This window comes from Thrips palmi, unplaced genomic scaffold, assembly GCF_012932325.1.
Source record: "Thrips palmi isolate BJ-2018 unplaced genomic scaffold, TpBJ-2018v1 HiC_scaffold_8, whole genome shotgun sequence".
Classification (NCBI taxonomy): domain Eukaryota; kingdom Metazoa; phylum Arthropoda; class Insecta; order Thysanoptera; family Thripidae; genus Thrips; species Thrips palmi.
Window position 1 is genome coordinate 14,539,357 of NW_023144635.1, and position 17,329 is coordinate 14,556,685.

General features: G+C 47.7%; 1 protein-coding gene across 1 annotated transcript; it reads right to left on the bottom strand.

The window, feature by feature from the left end:
* Positions 1-12,803: 12,803 nt before the first annotated feature.
* Positions 12,804-14,548, bottom strand: LOC117653469. The gene is made up of 3 exons (XM_034399155.1): positions 14,473-14,548; positions 13,676-13,951; positions 12,804-13,144 (listed from the first exon to the last, which is right to left on the bottom strand). Exons 1-3 carry the CDS (start codon positions 14,524-14,526, stop codon positions 12,881-12,883), a joined length of 594 nt encoding a protein of 197 aa, XP_034255046.1. The 5' UTR covers positions 14,527-14,548; the 3' UTR covers positions 12,804-12,880.
* Positions 14,549-17,329: the final 2,781 nt, after the last annotated feature.

The window sequence follows — 17,329 nt, forward strand, 5'->3', positions numbered from 1 at the left end:
TTCAACGAGGGGTCGGAAAGGGGGTCCAGGAGCCCGACTTCGTCTATTAGTCACATCAGGATCTTCAAAAAAGGGGGTCGACCGACTGAAAATTTTTACTTAAGTTTTCGATAGGTCCTGGCCAGACCTCTTTAACGAGGGGTCGGAAGGGGGGTCCAGGAGCCCGCCTTCATGAGTTATGGGAAAAAGTGCGACGGACTCGTTTTGCGCTCCTGCTGTGCCTCTATTGCAAGGAGTTTGCAGTAGCATGGCAAATATGGGTATTTTCAGAATGAGGGCGAAGAGACAAATGAAACGGGCATATTCTAAGGACAGTTGGAGCAAAAAGTGTAAGGACTATTGCACATTGTGAATAGAAGGGCGGGCCTAAGTCACGATGGTACATCGATAACTTTGCTTTACCCGCTCACGGTGTGTGTGATGCGAGCGGGCCGAAGGCCCGGGCCTTCGACTGGCCAAGTTGGGTCTGATGCGAGGGCCGAAGGCCCGAGAAAAGGCCGCCGGCAGGCCAAGCTGGGCCGGCCCCCTGTCGAACCGAGTTGCCGGCGCAGCGAAGCGGAGCTGGCAACTCGGTTCAACGGAAGGGCGGGCCCTAGCTTGTTTAACTGGATGCAAACCTCTTTTTTTCGTGTTTTCGTGATAGTGAAGGCTTTGTTCAAAGTTCCGAAACTTTTCGTAGAAAGCCCAGAGCCTTCATGGAGAGCTCCATGCAGAAATTTCGGAGAAACTCCATGATTTTTCCATTTTGTTTCGGAATTTTCTGACAGTGAGCTTGCAAGTGCTAATTCAGATCTGGAAAAGACTTAGACACTTGCTTCATCGATAAAAATAATTTTGCTGAGGCAAGATACACTGAAACATTACGAAGGACGGACTGTGAGTACTTGGTGGATCAGCAGCGGAAGAGGCAGTGTGCGAATTATTGTTTAAAGACCTCAGCAATGTTTGCCCGACGTAAGCTTTCATCCTGCTCTCCAGCCTCCGCAAAAAGAACATTTAACAAATTCAAACCATTCAAGAGCTTAACATATGAAGAGAGGGATAAGAGAGAGAAGAAAAAATCAGGGCTCAGTCAGCAGACAAAGGGGGTCAGGTGGACTCGCTAATTCAAGAAGAAGGTGTTGAAGTGCATTCGAAGCTTGATAAACAACTTGGTGCAACCCTTCAAAGGAAGCTCGATGAACTGTAGAAAACAGAGGCAAAGGAAGATACCCATGACAAATTCCTGCAGATATTTATTGAACAGCAATGGGCAGTGCACACAGCTAAAGGGAACCACGCAATTAACTGGCACCCTACCATGATTCGGTTTGCATTGCAAGTGAAACTATGCTCCCAATCCTCTCTTAATTCGATGCGCAATTTTTTCAGGCTGCTAAGTAATCGTCTTCTGTGGGACTAAAGACAGATGTGTACACAAAGGAACCCTGTGTCAATTATGATTTTTGGCTGAGCGATAGCGAAGCCTGTTACTCCAGTGGGGTTGAAAAGTTTTGTCTGTCTGCGTGTGTGTGTGTGTGCGTGCACTACTCCTCCTGAATGGCTCGGCCGATCTGACCGAGATTTAGCAGGCTCATTAAGTATGTTCTTGGCTCGGCACACGCGAAATTTCACTATCCTAGCTCAACTAGTTCAGTTTTATAGCCGAAAAACACCTAAAAAACGGCGAAAAATCGAGTTTTCTGCAGGCAGATCTCTCCCGTCTTGATCTACAAGTTGAAACGTTACATGGGTCAAGATCGTGTAAATTTGTAGATGAAGCAACTCTATCTAGAATGTAGGGGGGTCTGGGGGTCTCCGCCCCCCCAACATGCAACAAATTAGAAGTAACCGACGGTGGACAAGCATTGTCTGCCGAAGGCAGGCTAGCGCCGCAGGCCAAGGTAGGTACGCCAGGCGCGGATTGGAGGAACAGGCAGCGAGACATCGCGAAGCCTGTTACGACAAGACGTGGTCTGGCGTAAACCTACCTTGTATAAATGAGATTGCTAGCAAAGTGAAGGACCTTCCACGACAAGGAACAACAGCACGGGCCTCGGCACGCACTGAACCAGGTACATAATGCTCCCGACAACCACCCCGTTGTAACCGGGCTTGTCCCGCAACAGTTGGGTTCTCCGACGAGGCTACATTTTACAACGATGGAACGGTCAACCGACACCACGACCACCACTACGCGGTTGAAAATCCGCATTGTCTTAAGGGAAACGAACCTTCAGAATCGGTGGAAGGAGAATGTAAGGGCCGCCATTGTGGATGAACATGTAAATGGACCACATTTTTTCGATGTCGATGTAAACGTCAATGGGGACGTTTACCTCGACTTTCTTGAAAACATTCTTCCTTGAATACTAGAAGTACTACCGCTAGAGCTTCGGCGCACCATGTGGTTTATGCAGGATGGGCACCCTGCTCATCGGTACCTCAACAGCCGCTTTCTTCTGAACAGAATGTTCCCACCGATGGATCGGAATAGGTGGGCTGGGACTGGCCCTACCATGACGAATTGTTCCAGGGTCAGGTTGGTGCCGGGGCGCAGCCCCCACCCAAGAGCAGCAACAACGACCCGGGTACCTGAGGAATGCGCAGTTGAGGAATGACGCGAGGAGGATGGCCATCAACCCTGCAACTTCCACATCCTGGACGGCAGGACAGACCCACCCAGGATGCTCTCCATGGTGGACTCAACACCTATGCAGCTGGGAAGTGGCCGCGGAAGTTGCCATTTCCTTTTAGTTCCCTTTATTTTCGTAATTATTTTATTATAATTATTTCAGTTACTTAACATTCGGATAGTAATGTAAATCCATGATAAATGGCGCCCTTTCTCATGGTAAATCTTTGTAGATTTTTTCTACATTTAGCTGTAAGTGTTCTTGGAACCTCTTTTATAAGTCCATAGCAGCCTCCGCAAGTGAAAGCCGCCGATCCAGTTCACCATTGCCAGCCCCCAGTATGGACCACATAATTTGTGACTAAATCTCTGTGTCTCTCTTCATTGTTGTACCTTGTTGCAGGTGGTTCGGCTCAACAAGTGATAAGAGCAACTGGAAAAAAAGGAGCTGTATGGGGAAACAATGTGACCAAACTCTTGGACGCATGTCTGCCTTACAGAAAGTGGCTCAGGGAACCCCAAGTCGGAGTCATGACTTGGGAGAAATTTTCTGATGACCTGTTCAATAGCGAACCCAGACTCGACTATAGCTAGGAGCAGATTTAGGAGAAAATGTGTAACCTGAAAGGCAAATTCAAAGGTGCCCAACAAGGCACACTATTGGCTCTTTTATTGCGTTTATGATGAGGAAATAGGACAAGGCAATGTTACACTCGCACCTTCTGATACGTTCAATTTTGGTTTAACGTGTAATAAATTTCAGCGTTTATCATCACACTCTTAAAACCTTGCGAAGAATGTGTTCGCATTACAAACCATTTAGTTCGCAGCTTGCGAAGAGTTTGGCTTGATTGTATTACGAACTAATAGTTCGCAATTTTGCGAACAATGTGTTTGTAAGGGCTTCGCAATACAAACACGTTGTTCGCAAATTGCGAAGCACCTCTTCGCAAGTTGCGAACTACTAATTTGCAATACGGATGCGTTCTTCGCATTGCAAACAAGTGAGACACTCCGCAAGCTTACAAGCACATCGGTTCGCAAGGTTTTAAGAGTGCAGTAATATAAATAACTATGAGTGTATGCCTTCTTTAAACGTTAATGTTTGTTTCCTGTCCCAGTTCAATCTTCTGTTGATGTTTCTGCTCGAGCCTAAGGAAGTCCTGTTGTCTCTACACTGGTGAAACAAAGGCATAAAAATTATGCCCCTAAAGGGCGTAAACGATTTACGCCCTCAAAGGGCATAAATCGTTAATGCCTTTGGGAAGGGCATTAAAATTTTGCTTGAAATTCCTATACCATGTACGCCCTTCCCAAGGGCATAAAACGATTATGCCCTTGCAAAGGCGTAAAAGAGTATTTATGCCCTTAAGGGCGTAATTTTTATACCTTTGTTTTACCAGTGTAGTGCAACACTACAGTCTCTTAGGTAACGGACCTCGAAGATGTTTCTCTCTGGTGTTCTGAAATGCTGTGTACGACTAGTGAAGCCGAGGCAAGCTCGGCGGGGCCGAGTGAGGCTGAGGCTGATTTCACGACCAGCCTGCCTTCCAATGCATACTGCCGCTCAAAATCGCACAGAGGAAAGACTACTCCCTTACTCCCTTGGCTGATCGACGCCCGGTCCAGGTGGAAATGGACTGGCCACTAGACAGCGCACTGTACTTCAAAAATGAAGTAATATTTCGAGATTTGCTTGTTGTTAAGAATTCTTTGGTGCTGTACGAATTGGGAGGTTAATTGTTTTTGTCATGCATTTCGATAGGTTCCGATGGCTTGGCTGGGCAAGTGGCAGCCGAAGAAAATCTCTCGGCGGTCCGCTTTTTGTTTCGAGACACAGTGAAGCCTGGCCTCGCTTTTCAAACACGTGGTAACGGAGCACTTGAAGGAGGTCTCCTTTGAGGGCACAGTCTCTGCGGCGAGGCGAATCAATTCGCTTTTGAAAGCAGGAATTCATGTGATGGACAAGGACGCGTGAGAAGACATCTTAATCCCTACCGGTTGAAACTAAATGGGTTGATTCCCATTGTTATGAAAATTGTACGACATTCTCTGGCCGAAGCACTTGTTGGCTGAGCGTTTAGCGAAGCCTGTTATACTCCAGTGGGGTTGAAAAGTTTTTTCTGTCTGTCTGTGTGTGCGTGCGAGTGTGTGTCTGTCCGCACTACTGGGGTCTGTCTGCACTGAGAATCCAAACGCTATGAATAGCGTCAATAGGGTACTTCGGAGAAAGCCTGGACCGGAAGTCAGCGACAGAACGGGAGAAACAAAAGAGCGTCGCGCTGCCGTGCTGAGCGGTGGTGGGGGCCGGAATCGGCAGAGTGCACTCTGAGAAAAAATGACGGTAAATCCTGGATAATTTTTTTGCCAAACTTTCCCGTACTTCAAAAACCAGTATCCACCGTACAGTCTACAGTATTTACCGTACTTGTTTTACAAAATATTCCGTAGTCTTTTAACAGTAGTTGCCGTTCTTCCGTACAGTCCATGCCGTAGGAAGGACCAGGTCTGGTCCCAACAAGGGCCGCTTCGAGGGGGTAACCACTCGCGTAATACCCTGTACACAAAAACCGTGTATTACGCGTAATACACGTGATCGTAATACCATTTTTGGGTGAAATGTGCCAAATTTGGGCATTTTAGGGCCGTAATACACGTGTAATACACCCGTAATACAGCGTAATACCGAGTAGTCTGTACACGATTTCTTGAAGTGTTTACCCCCTCGGGCCGCTTCCAAGAATTGTCCACATCAGGATCTTGAAAAAAGGGGGTCGACCGACTGAAAAATTTTATTGCACCTTTCGATAGGTCTCGTCAAGACCTTTCCAACGAGTGGTCGGAAGGGGGGTCCAGGAGTCCGACTTCAGCAGTTGCGTACATCAGGAACTTGGAAAAAGAGGGTCAACCGACTAAACAAAATTATAGTAGTTTTTGATAGGTATTAAAAGTACGGGATTGCCGGGTAAAAAAGTACGGGATTACCTGTAAAAAAAGTACGGTGTTTCCTGTATTAAAAAGTACGGTATTGCCTGTAAAAAACGACGGAATTGCCTGTTAAAAAAAGTACGGTGAAGTCTGGAGTAATCAGTACAGGATTTACCGTGATCTTTTCTCGCAGTGTGGGGGTAGCATGCGCGCGCCGCCTACACCCCCACTCCGCCGATTTCTACCCGCTCCACCGCTCAACACGGCAGCGCGACGCCCTTTTGTTTCTCCCGTTCTGTCGCTGACTTCCGGTCTAGGCTTTCTCCGAAGTACCCTATGCAAAAGCATTGAACATGAAGTGTAATGCCTCCCCATTCCCATGCATTAGCATACGTCAGTTTCGGGATGCATTGCACGCAAGGTACAATATGGCTGAGGCATTGCACGTATGGTGCGATTCATAGCGCTTGGAATCTCAGTGTGTCTATGTGTCTGTGTGTGTGTGTACACTACTCCTCCTGAACGGCTCGGCCGATCTGGCTGAGATTTTGCAGGCTCATTAGGTATGTTCTTGGCTCGGCATACGCGAAATTTCACTGTACTAGTTTACGTGGTTCAGTTTTTATTGCCAAAAAACACCCCAAAACGGCGAAAGATCGAGTTTTCTGCAGGAAGATTACTACTGTCTTAAAGGAAGGGGGAGCCCCCCAGCCCCGACAAGTTAAAAAGTTACAAGGGTCAAGATCGTGTTATCTTTAGATGAAGGAACTCTCTGGAATGAAGGGGGGTCCCAGCATGCAACAAGTAAAAGTAACCGACGATGGACAAGCCAATGCCTGCCGAAGGCAGGCTAGCGCCGCAGGCCAAGGTAGGTACGCCAGGCGCGGGTTGGGGGAACAGGCAGCGAGACATCGCGAAGCCTGTTACGACAAGACGCGGTCTGGCGTTAGCATACCTTGTATCTTGAAGGTAGGTGTACGCCAGACAGTGGCTTGTCGTAATAGGGTTCAGCTGCTACTCTCTCAGCAGAGGTCGGACTTTTGCGCTACGTCGGCTGGCTGCAAAGGCTGGGCCTCAGCCGACTCCGGCTGCCAACGTGTGCGACAGAGAGCGCGTTGCGGCGCGTTGGAGTGCGTCGCCGGAGCGACGGTGCCGGCCGTGCCGGCCGGCTCTGGCTCGTTTCGTCTGCTAGGCCGGCGACGCTCGACCCTCCCTTCCCCTCTCACCGTTCAATATTCGAACACTTTTGAACATGTGGCTAAAATTGGCCAAACTTCGACTCCGGGGTATGCTGTCCTACTAATTCGACCTCGCTGAACACGTATATGATGTTTGAAATGAGATTCAGCCAACCCCGGCGGCCCCAGGGGGGGTGTCAAGTCGATCAGCTACGCCGGTTGCCTACCCTGCAGGCGCTCGCCCTTGATGCTAAGCTTTTCTAATGAGGACAGGTCACTATTATAGTTTACTTTCTTAACAGAACAAGGCCGGAACAATTACTCAAGCATAGGAGTGTCATGCGGTTGACTTTTAACTTGAGGTTGCCTTTAGACAACGAGGAGAAACACTCATAAAGGGTGCCCTTTTGAGCATTCTACGACGACATTTTGCAGTTTTGGCAAATACCTGCTGTTGGAGCATTTGCCCTTGCAGCCCCTACAGGCCGCGATGCACGGAAGGTTATTCACTCGGCATCTGAACCTCTACGTGTCGCATCCGCCATAGTTTGGGGGCAGTATTGTGTCAAAGTTGATGAAAACGGTCAAAAATGCCTTTGACAAATCATGTTTTGAGCTGAATTTAAGCAGCCAGTGCGTCTGATCCGAGGCGGGCCTTCGTACTCTCTCAACGGGCAATTGGTCTTTGAACCTTCCTTTATTATGCCTTTGTTACGGAGTGCGATTATCTGCCTTAGTTTGGGAGCAGTGTTGCCGCAAAGTTGATCAAAACGGGCACAAATGCCTTCGACAAATCGTATTTTGGGCTCAATTTAAGCAGCCACGAAGGCCCGGCTCGGATCAGACGCAGTGGCTGCTTAAATTCGGCCCTAAACACGATTTGCCTAAGGCATTTTTGACCGCTTTGATCAAAACAGTTGTTTGCCCATGGACGACTATGAAGCCCAACTTCTTCAATTTACCTGAAAAAGAACAAAACATATTTAATAACGGCTTGTGAATAAAAGATGTGCAGCTTACAACTTTAATTCAATGGTGGAGTAATTGTGAATTACATTTATGGTTGTATGGAATACATGCGCCTGGAGTGGTGGCTTGATAAAGTCGCCCCATCATTGAATCTCCTATGAGGTGAATGTCTTCATGCCTCAAAGCAGCCTAAAAAAAAAGTAGAAAAAAAATCGTTTGAGGCACTTTTATTTGAGAGGGAAATGCAAAAATGTTATGGGACAGATCCTTCCACAATGTGTAGCTTCAAATGATACCAAACATTTTTACGAGAATATTCTTTTACAAAGCATAAGCATAACTTATACAATGTAGGTTTACGCCAGACCGCGTCTTGTCGTAACAGGCTTCGCGATGTCGCTGCCTGTTCCTCCAATCCGCGCCTGGCGTACCTACCTTGGCCTGCGGCGCTAGCCTGCCTTCGGCAGGCAATGCTTGTCCACCGTCGGTTAGGCCAACATCTAATTTGTTGTATGGTGGTCCCCCCCCCGCCCCCAGACCCCCCCCCCCCCCAGACCCCCCCCCCGCCCCCAGACCCCCCCCCCCCCGCCCCCAGACCCCCCTTCATTCTAGATTGCGTTACTTCATCTGCAAATTACACGATCTTGACCCTTGTAACCATTTAACTTGTCGAGGCTGGAGGGGGGGCTAGACCCTCCTTCCATCAAGACAGGAGAGATCTGCCTGCTATAAACTCGATTTTTCACCGTTTTTAGGTGTTTTTCGGCTATTAAGACTGAACCAGTTGAGCTAGGATAGTAAAATTTCGCGTGTGCCGAGCCAAGAACATACCTAATGACCTAGGTTCCGCGAGGTCCGGCTAGGTTCCGATTCTGCACGGCTTTGAGACTGAGACGACCCAGTCCCAGTAGACGTTCCAGCGGGAGGATTCAATATGCGCCGCGTGTAAATCCGGATTGGTAACGGGGGGGGGGGGGACTAAATGAGCACAACGGTGGGAGGAGAAAATTATACAATTTGCGCCGCGTAATGCTGGTTGCCGGGTTGATCGGGTAGATCAGTCGCGTGCGGGCGGGACTCCACCTGGGCCAGGCGGTCAGTGAGAAAAATTCCAATGCTATCGCATTGCACGGTGTTCCGGTTGTGGAAATCAATTTGGAGTCTGTCGTCTAAACGTTAATTACGTTAATTTTACCGTTGTTTACGTAACTTTGAATCCTACCGGTATTTTTACATCCCAAACCTGATTCAGTTAACACAATGGCCATCTCAGGCCATCTCGCGATCTCGCGACTTACAGTGCTCATGTTCGCCAAACGAAAGTCATCTGCGTTCCGAGTTTATATAATTTGTCAAACCAACCGTCGTGCTGATTACAGAATTGAGGAAAACATCACAAGAGAACCGCAACCTTTAAAAGCAAGCCAAACAATCCAACCTCAGCAACAATGGAGGGGCAGTTTCAATGCGCGACTACTCGTTTTTTCAGCCCCGCGATTTTCGAAAGGGCGCAGACGCCGACAAAATTGTTGCCAACCCCCGAAAATTAATTTATTGCGTCTTTTCTGCTACGAACTTTTTACTGACAGACTTCAAAGATGTTGCAATGTCGCGACACGGTGCAATGCGTTAGCATTGGCATTTTCGAATTTCACGGCGTTTCGATTTCTTTTTATCAGCGACTTTAAATTTTGACAGTTGGTACGATGGCACTGTGTCGTTGCCATGGAGACTTTTTTTCATGTTTTAACCATTTTCTTAGAACACAGACGATTTTTTGTCACTTTGATGAGTCAGGATGCTTAGTTTTGGGGAGTAGCACATTTTGTCTTTGAAACGTTTCTGGAAAATGTGAAGGGATAAGGGTGCTTCATTGTTGCAAATTTATGTTTTTGTCGTTTACGTTAAATTCTTACGATAAATTTTCGAAATTTTCAGGAATTTTTATTTTTTTACGATAAGGAATAATTTGGCGGAAACCATTTTTAGACTGGCGTCGGCGGAAGAAAAAAAATTTTCCGTCCCGGGCAATAGGGGGTCCTCCTTCGTCGGAACCCCTAAAAAGATCTGTCGAGAATACTCTACAAATCAAAGAGTGTACATGGTACGCTCTAACTGGAGCATGCCTGCAAGCACGCTCTAACTAGCGCATGCCTGCCAGGCATGCACTAACTAGTGCATACATGCCATGTACACGCTAACTGAAGCATGAATTTACTGCATAAGGGATAGGGAGTTTTCTGCATCAGGAAGCGTGTACTTGGCATGTATGCTCTAGTTAGTGCATGCTTGGCAGGCATGCGCTAGCTAGAGCGTGCTTGCAGGCATGCTCCAGTTAGAGCATCATACTATGTACACTCTTTGATTTGTAGAGTAGGGAAAGATCTGCCGCGAGCCCGTTAGGTTTGTTTGGACAATTCAGTTTTAGAATATAAGTACGTAGCCTTCCGTCGATTCAAGGAGAATCATTCACGCGAATGCATACTTCCGTCATATTTTACGTCCGCTGCTGTCCGCGACCCCTTCCGCCTCGTGCTGCTGGGTGTTGATGGTGTTGGGGCCGCTGCACTCGGCCTTTGCGCACCCGGTCTTGTTGACCGCGGCCGTGGTGCCGGCCTCGCTGTCCACCTCGTTGATGACCTCCTTGCTGGATCACTTGACCTGGCCGGAGGGCCGCCAGGAATGCTTGCGTGGCTTGGGCTGCTGGGACGGCCAACAACAAAGCGTTGTTCTCCATGCTACGACACAGAAACAACAAAATTCACACTTCCTGAATAACGACATCACACACATCAGTCCCTGACACCACTTTTCTTGGGAAACAATCAATCGGTTAATATATGAAACTATTTTATCGAGTTAATACACACACCTGTCCACACTTGGTCAGAGTCTGAAAGTGATGCAGCGTCTCTCTCCCCGCAACGGTTTGTTGGTTTCACAGTCGCCAACATACCGCAATATAATATCGTTGTTGGTGGGTTATCAGTGATCAGACAAGGCTGTGTTTGATATTGTATTTACACTTCGAAACAAAAATCGCAAGCTATGTTGATATAACGTTCATATTATTAAGTTTGGAAAAATGAGTGTTTTAAATAAGTTGGCAGTATTTACGGAAGCCGCCGATGGAGAGCAACTACTGGAGTCATTCTAAATTCAAATCCAAAGGTTTTCTGGTGCAGAGTCCAGTGAATTCAGCGATTTCTGTTGAGTAGGTCGGTTCTGATTTTGTAGCGAGGGTGACGTCACACTGCAAAAGACAGAGAGGGGGGCGTTCGAGGTTCATAGAGAGGGGCGTGAGGGATGGCCCCTGTGAACTGAAGGGTAGGCAGCCCACACGACGGGCGCGTAAGGTGGGTTGCCTGCGCGGGCTCTGGCACCTTGGCAGGTTTGCGCGTCCGCTTTTAGCCCTTGGTCATGCTGAAAAAGCGGACACTGATTAGATTTAAACTTCAGTTTACTGGCTATCAAAATCGCACACTAACGCATCGCTCAGCCACTACGCGCCTAAACTAAACGCCGTTTATTTGCGTAGGCTCCCGGAAGGGGAGGATTTCAGGGATGGCGCGAGTTTGAATCGCGCGGGCTAGAAAAGACGAACTGGCGACACTGTTGCTTAGCTTGCGATTCTGGGCTTCGCCAGCTCGCGGGTAGCGACACGCAGTGTCTGGGCCTTCGACAGCACCACAATGCGTACCCCTAGTTTAGTGTCGCGGACATCCACAATTTCTTTGAAGCCTCCCACGCGAAACAACAGGTGCAAACGCATGCGGGGAGGCGGAAAGGGTGATCCTGGCGACGACGGAGCCTACGGCGAGGGCGAACGAGGACGAGGATCCTGATGAGGACCTGGAGTCTGTTGTGGAGCTGGCTGACATGGACGCAGGCAAGGCAGTGGTTAGTCCGAGGGAGACGAACTCAGTGAAGGGGAGAAGAGAGAGAAACGGCGCGCGCGCACTCCTTCGCCACCTCCAGTGCAACAGCATCTGCCTAATCTACGGCCTCAGCCAGCATAACGTGTGCGCTATACGCGAGCACGAGATAGAGAACAGGAGCAACAGCATCAGGGACCGCGGAAATCGGTTCGTAGAAGGTAAAACGGACGCGGACGCTGACTACTGCTTTGTCTGGCCACGCCATAAGACTCTAGAACCAGAACCTAGGATTACGATTTTTGGATTGTCACATTTCAGTTTGTATTTGTGTGTTCATGGTATTGACCTTTTCCCAGTTTGTGAATGTCTGTGACAGATATCTGAATGACAGTATTTCAACATTTCATGGGCGCACGTTCTTATTCCATTTTCCCTGCAACCCCAGACGCTATAACTGTAAATCCTAAACAAAACTATCAATTTTTCCATGTATCTTTCCAAGCCCGCTCATTTTTCGGGAAACTTTGCATTTGTTGTACTTTGAAAGTACCATCAATTCCTGTTCAAAAATTTGTGAGGAATTTTTTTAACTTTTGTTGTGGTTTTTTTCTTGCAGTGTTCTGCGAGGGTCAGTGTGACTGCAATCCCTGGCCACGCTGCAACTGGCCCTTTAGCGCCGGACCCGAGGGGTCAACCACTCACCTCAGGAGGTGTACACAGGATTACTGATTACCAGTGATTACCTACAAAACTACCCATAAAAACTCTTTAATTTTTGCCAGCTAAGAGCATTTTGGCCTCTTTTCGTGAAAAAAAAAAAACAGAATCCGTTAAAACCGGCGAAAATAGCCAGTTTTGGCGTGGGATTACCAATGATTACTGGACGAAGTGTGCACACGATTACCAGAGTGCTTGACCCCTCGGCCGAACCATACCGTTTGAAGACGGCCCCCGAAGCGACACGGCGCAAACGGTTTGTCCCCAGAGCACCGATCACATCCGCTTGGATTGTACAAGGACCCTCTACTTTTAGCGTAAGAGGGGCCATACTCAGATTTTCTTCTGCACCCTCCACTTAAATAATTAAACGCATTTGTTACGAATCGCCCCACAGACCGTTCTATTTTTCGTGGTCACGTTACGAACACCCTCCATTTCGAGTGATGTCCCCCCCTGAAATGAGGTTCAATCCTCGCAAGTTTAGACCCATTCAAAAGATAAAAACGTGCTCCGTTATTCGAGCCATACTGATTTCTTTATTGCAACAACCCGTGGAAAACAGACGCTCTCACTCTCGGGCCATCGGTGGCGAATCAACGGGTGCTCAGAGGCTTGGCCAGAGAGGCAACGATGCACGTTTTCGCCTGAGCGACGAGCTTCGCAGCGATTTTCTTTCCGGTGAGGCAAGGCGCGATGAAGTCGGCCAGGGACTCCTTGGGGTAGCCCTTCTGGGCCTCGATGAGCGCGTCGTTGCGGCAGTCGGCGGCGGGGCTGGAGCCTTTAGGCTCCACGATGCTAGACTGGCACGCCTTGATGCGGCTGCCGATCTCCTGTTGCTGCTTGGTGGAGTAGGTCACCTGCAGGGCAAGGCAGCCGGGCCAAAGCATAATGGTTGAACGGTTCAACTTTTATTGAATTGTTTCTGAGCATGGTATTGTAGGGTCAGTGCGTGTAAAATTAGACAGGGGAAGAACTGAACACCCCATATTTTACTTCAAATGCCCTATGCATGCACACCATCATGTAATGAACCGCGAATGCCACGGAACAACTTTTGATGGTCGTTTTGCCTGTGCATACGCACTCTAAAGATTCTCCATATTATGGTAAAAATTCTCCGTATTATGGTGGTGCAGCTGACGTCGTAACTTACAGTTCAAAATTCATCGTACATTACAGATATTCTGTCGAATTTCTTTCGTATTATGGTGAAAATCTCCACCATAATATGTTGGTGCGGCCTTTCGCCGTAAGACATTTAGATAGAGTGCGGTATTTGGAGTAAAGCATGGGGTGTTCCGTTCTTCCCCGCACTGACCCTAAGTTTCAACTATGGACGGAGTAAAATAGTGCATGTGAGCCCGTGACTTGCATCACCGCCACCTCACCTTCTTGAGCGCAGGCTTGACGGGCTTGGCAAGGGACTCGGTGAGGCACTTCTTGGCGGTGGCCACGATGCTGGCCTTCACGGGGTTCCTGTAGTTCAGCAGGCACGAGGCGATGAACGCGGCCTGCGTCTCCTTGGCGTAGACGCTCCTCAAGTTGTCCCGGGCCTTGTACATGCAGTCGGTGGCGGGGTTGCTGAAGCCGCCCTGGGGCACAGGCTTCAGGCACACCGAGATGCGGCCCACCAACTCGTCGATCTGGTTGAAGGCGTAGTTGGGCTGCGACAAAATGTTCATAACTTATAGTGCATTTATTTCTGCAACCTTTCTGTTTTATTCAACTGCAAACTTTAAATGCTTCAATTTGCCCAATCTATTCTATTTTTCATACTTTTCAAACAGAAAGGCAATGAAAATAAAAAGAAGTTTGTCTTTACAATGTTTAATATTTTCTCGCCTTTAGAACCCTAGTTTTATGCTAAGACAATAAGTGTTTTGAAATTTTTGTAGAAGGTTTACATTTTAAAACGGTGCCCACCGTTTGTGACAGCCATTTAATCAGTCTTTTCAATAGGGTCCAAGCAGAAAGTTCGAAAATCATGAAGGAAAGAGCCTAAAGTGCTACTGACCCCTCAACGGTCGCAAGAATCGAGACCTTTGGCTTGGGTCCACTATATTTCTCTAGTTAAGGGCAATACCAAGAAAAACAAATTGTACGGCAAGTTTGTCGGCTCGCAAGAAAGTGGCGTCGCGTACAAATTTTGAACAGAAACATTCAGGGTGCGTGGTCGTTTACTCACGGCAGCGTAAGCGGCCGCCCCAAGGGCCACGACGACGAGGAGAGTGCGGAACATGTTGCAGCAGCGTCGGCTGGGCGAAGACTGTACACAACAGCGGACCTACTGGCTTTATAGGAGACCCACGATGCGTGGCGTGGAATGCGTCTAGCATGACAAGAACTTTAGAAAGCGCACGTTTTTTCAAGTGAAATGTGATGGCGCACCTTACAATTATTGAGAAGTGCACGTTCGTGAATGTATGCCGCATGGAGGCTCGTGCCAATGCAGCTTTTTAGAGCGGCGAGCGCGCTCGCCCACACAGTAAACAGCATGCACTGCAAGCAGAAAAGTGGATAGTTCAACTTAAGTACAAAGGCGAAAAAAACGAGGATCGTAGTAAGTACAACACTGTTAAGAGAAGTCGTTGTTTTACAACATGTCGACTACAGTTTCCTTCTCAGCAAGGTTCTATGACCGAACGGCGATAATAGATTACAGAACAAGTAAAAATGAGAACAACGTTTGATGTGCAACCTTGACAAACTCAGAATGCTCGTTTCCTCATAAACAAATAAATTTGTTGATAAATGATTATTATGACACTGCAGAACATGCAGACGAATCGTAAACTTAAATTTTCGTCATATTGTTTCCGTAAGTTGACGCTGGCGTCATGAAAAGGAATTAGAAGGCGAAGCCCCTGGAATGAACATTCCTGACTAGTTTTACACCTACTTTCAGAATCTGGACGGCGCTCCTCAATTTTTGGAACTAAAAAAAAAAGTGGACCACCCTACACTCGACCAAAAATGTCCTGTAAATGCCGTTAATTTATTACCAGTTTTCACTGTAGGTCAATTCACAGCGTTTGCTGTGAACTAGTTCACGGCGTTCACTGTGATCTCGGTTACAGTGTTCACTGTGATCTGGTCCCCAGTAAACACTGTGAGTTTGACGCCGCTGAGCACCGAAGTACTGCAAATCAGGCTCCAATTCACGGCGTTTACTGTGGCCAGATCACAGTGAACACTGTAACCGAGATCACAGTAAACGCCGTGAACTAGTTCACAGCAAACGCCGTGAATTGCATAACAGCAAACATTGGTAATAAATTAACGGCGTTGACAGGACATTTTTTGTAGAGTGTAGCCCGCGCCCCCACGCCGCCTCGCCGCGCCAGTCCCCACTCCTCACAGCCACCCCCTCCCTCCTTGCCCCCTCCCTGCCCGGCCTCCCCGGCCGGTTCACGGCAAGACCGCTTTGCTAAGCTTGCCTTGGCGGAACTTTTTATAGTGAAAAGAAGTGCTGGAACTACGAATCACCTAAGGATATACCTTCACGGAAAAAAAGAATTAGTTGTTCCAACCTATGTTTCGGTTGGTTTTGGCCCAACTAAGATATTTTGTTCCAGTAACGAAAATTGCGTTCGAAGAGCGAAAAATTTGTTAGTACAGCGGAAAGTTCGTTGCAGCAGTGAATTCGTTGGTTGGCACGACCGAATTAAGAGTCGGCTACTGCAACGATCCAATTTGCTGCTGCAACGATGGATTCGTTGAGGCAACAAACTTTTCTGCTCTTCTAACGAAATTTTCGCTACTGTTACGGAACATCTTAGTTGGGCCAAAACCAACCGAAGCATCGGTTGGGCCAACTAAAATTTGGTTGGACTGACTAAGTATTCTTTTCCGTCTTTTAAGCTTTATAACGGTCCAATACCCGAAACAGTTCAATGTAGCTCGGGCTGCCTAGGGGAGTGGAGGGGGAGGGGAAGGCGGTGGGCGGAGACAATACCGGCCGCAGGTAGCGGCGAGCGAGGCAGGCTGTCCGTCACAAAGACGTCACTCAGGCCGGCCGGCCTGCACGTAGTTCCTGTACTTTCCACCGCGCCACCTTCCAGCGCTCCGGCAAACGACCGCCAGGTTCAAAACGGGGAAAATGAGGCATAAACAGGGTCTTTTTATTGCAGTTCGATCTCAAAAAGTACTTGTCCTAGGGAAAAACGGTTTACAGCATATTGAAGGGAACATCAGGGCCCAGGGCGTCGGGTGTATGGCGGCTCTTGAAAGTGGTTAGCTGCATCCGATATAGTCCGGTGAACAATGGCCTCAAAATTGACGACTTTGAACATCGAATTTTAACGTCTAAATATCTTTGCACAAACTTCCCACATATCCGCCGACCTAGATCTCGTCGCCCGATTTACGTATCTGCCATTATTTTTCCTCTAGGACTTCTACTTTTTGAGATCGAACTGCAGTAAATTTGAGGTTATGAAAGTTCAATAACTTTGTTCAAAATTGAGCCAGGTCAAAAAAACTTTGTGGCTCGCCTCCCTGTGATGTCCCGAATACGTGTGCAAATTTTTAGACTGATCCGACAACTTCAATTTGCGTATCCTGCCGCCTTAAGGGATGGACTATTGCCCAAAATCGTGGCCGGTTGTTTTTTTTGTAAGTGGAACTCTGTTTGATTTTTTGCGGTGTTGCAGATCCCAGCTTAAAATTCCACCTGGAATTTCCTCTGGATTTCCTTGTTTCCATCTGGATTGCTCATATCCATATGGGATTTATATTTTCCAGCTGGAAAGGGTCATTTCCATACCAGGCTGCTGTCTGGAAATAAGGGTTCCAGATGGAAATTTTTTTTCCATAAGGGTTTGAGTAACCCAGAATGGAAATTGTATTCCACTGTGGAAAGTCTGATTTCCATAGCGAGATTTCCACAATGGATTTTACTAGAAATCCAGGATGGATTTTTCATTTCCAGACTGGATTTTGTAAGCTTTGTCCGCTAGGTAGCGCTTATGCTTAGGAAAAACAGAAATCCAAGGTGAGAGTGTCATGTGAAGATGCAATCGAGGAGGTTTGTGAAAATGGTA

Bases quoted from the DNA above. Each gene is read 5' to 3' on its own strand.
- LOC117653469 (XM_034399155.1), bottom strand. From the start codon at position 14,526: ATGTTCCGCACTCTCCTCGTCGTCGTGGCCCTTGGGGCGGCCGCTTAC. The intron at 13,952-14,472 runs GTGAGTAAACGA...ATTTTGTCGCAG, and splicing joins GGGCGGCCGCTTACGCTGCC to CCCAACTACGCCTTCAACCA. The intron at 13,145-13,675 runs GTGAGGTGGCGG...CTTGCCCTGCAG, and splicing joins TCAAGCCTGCGCTCAAGAAG to GTGACCTACTCCACCAAGCA.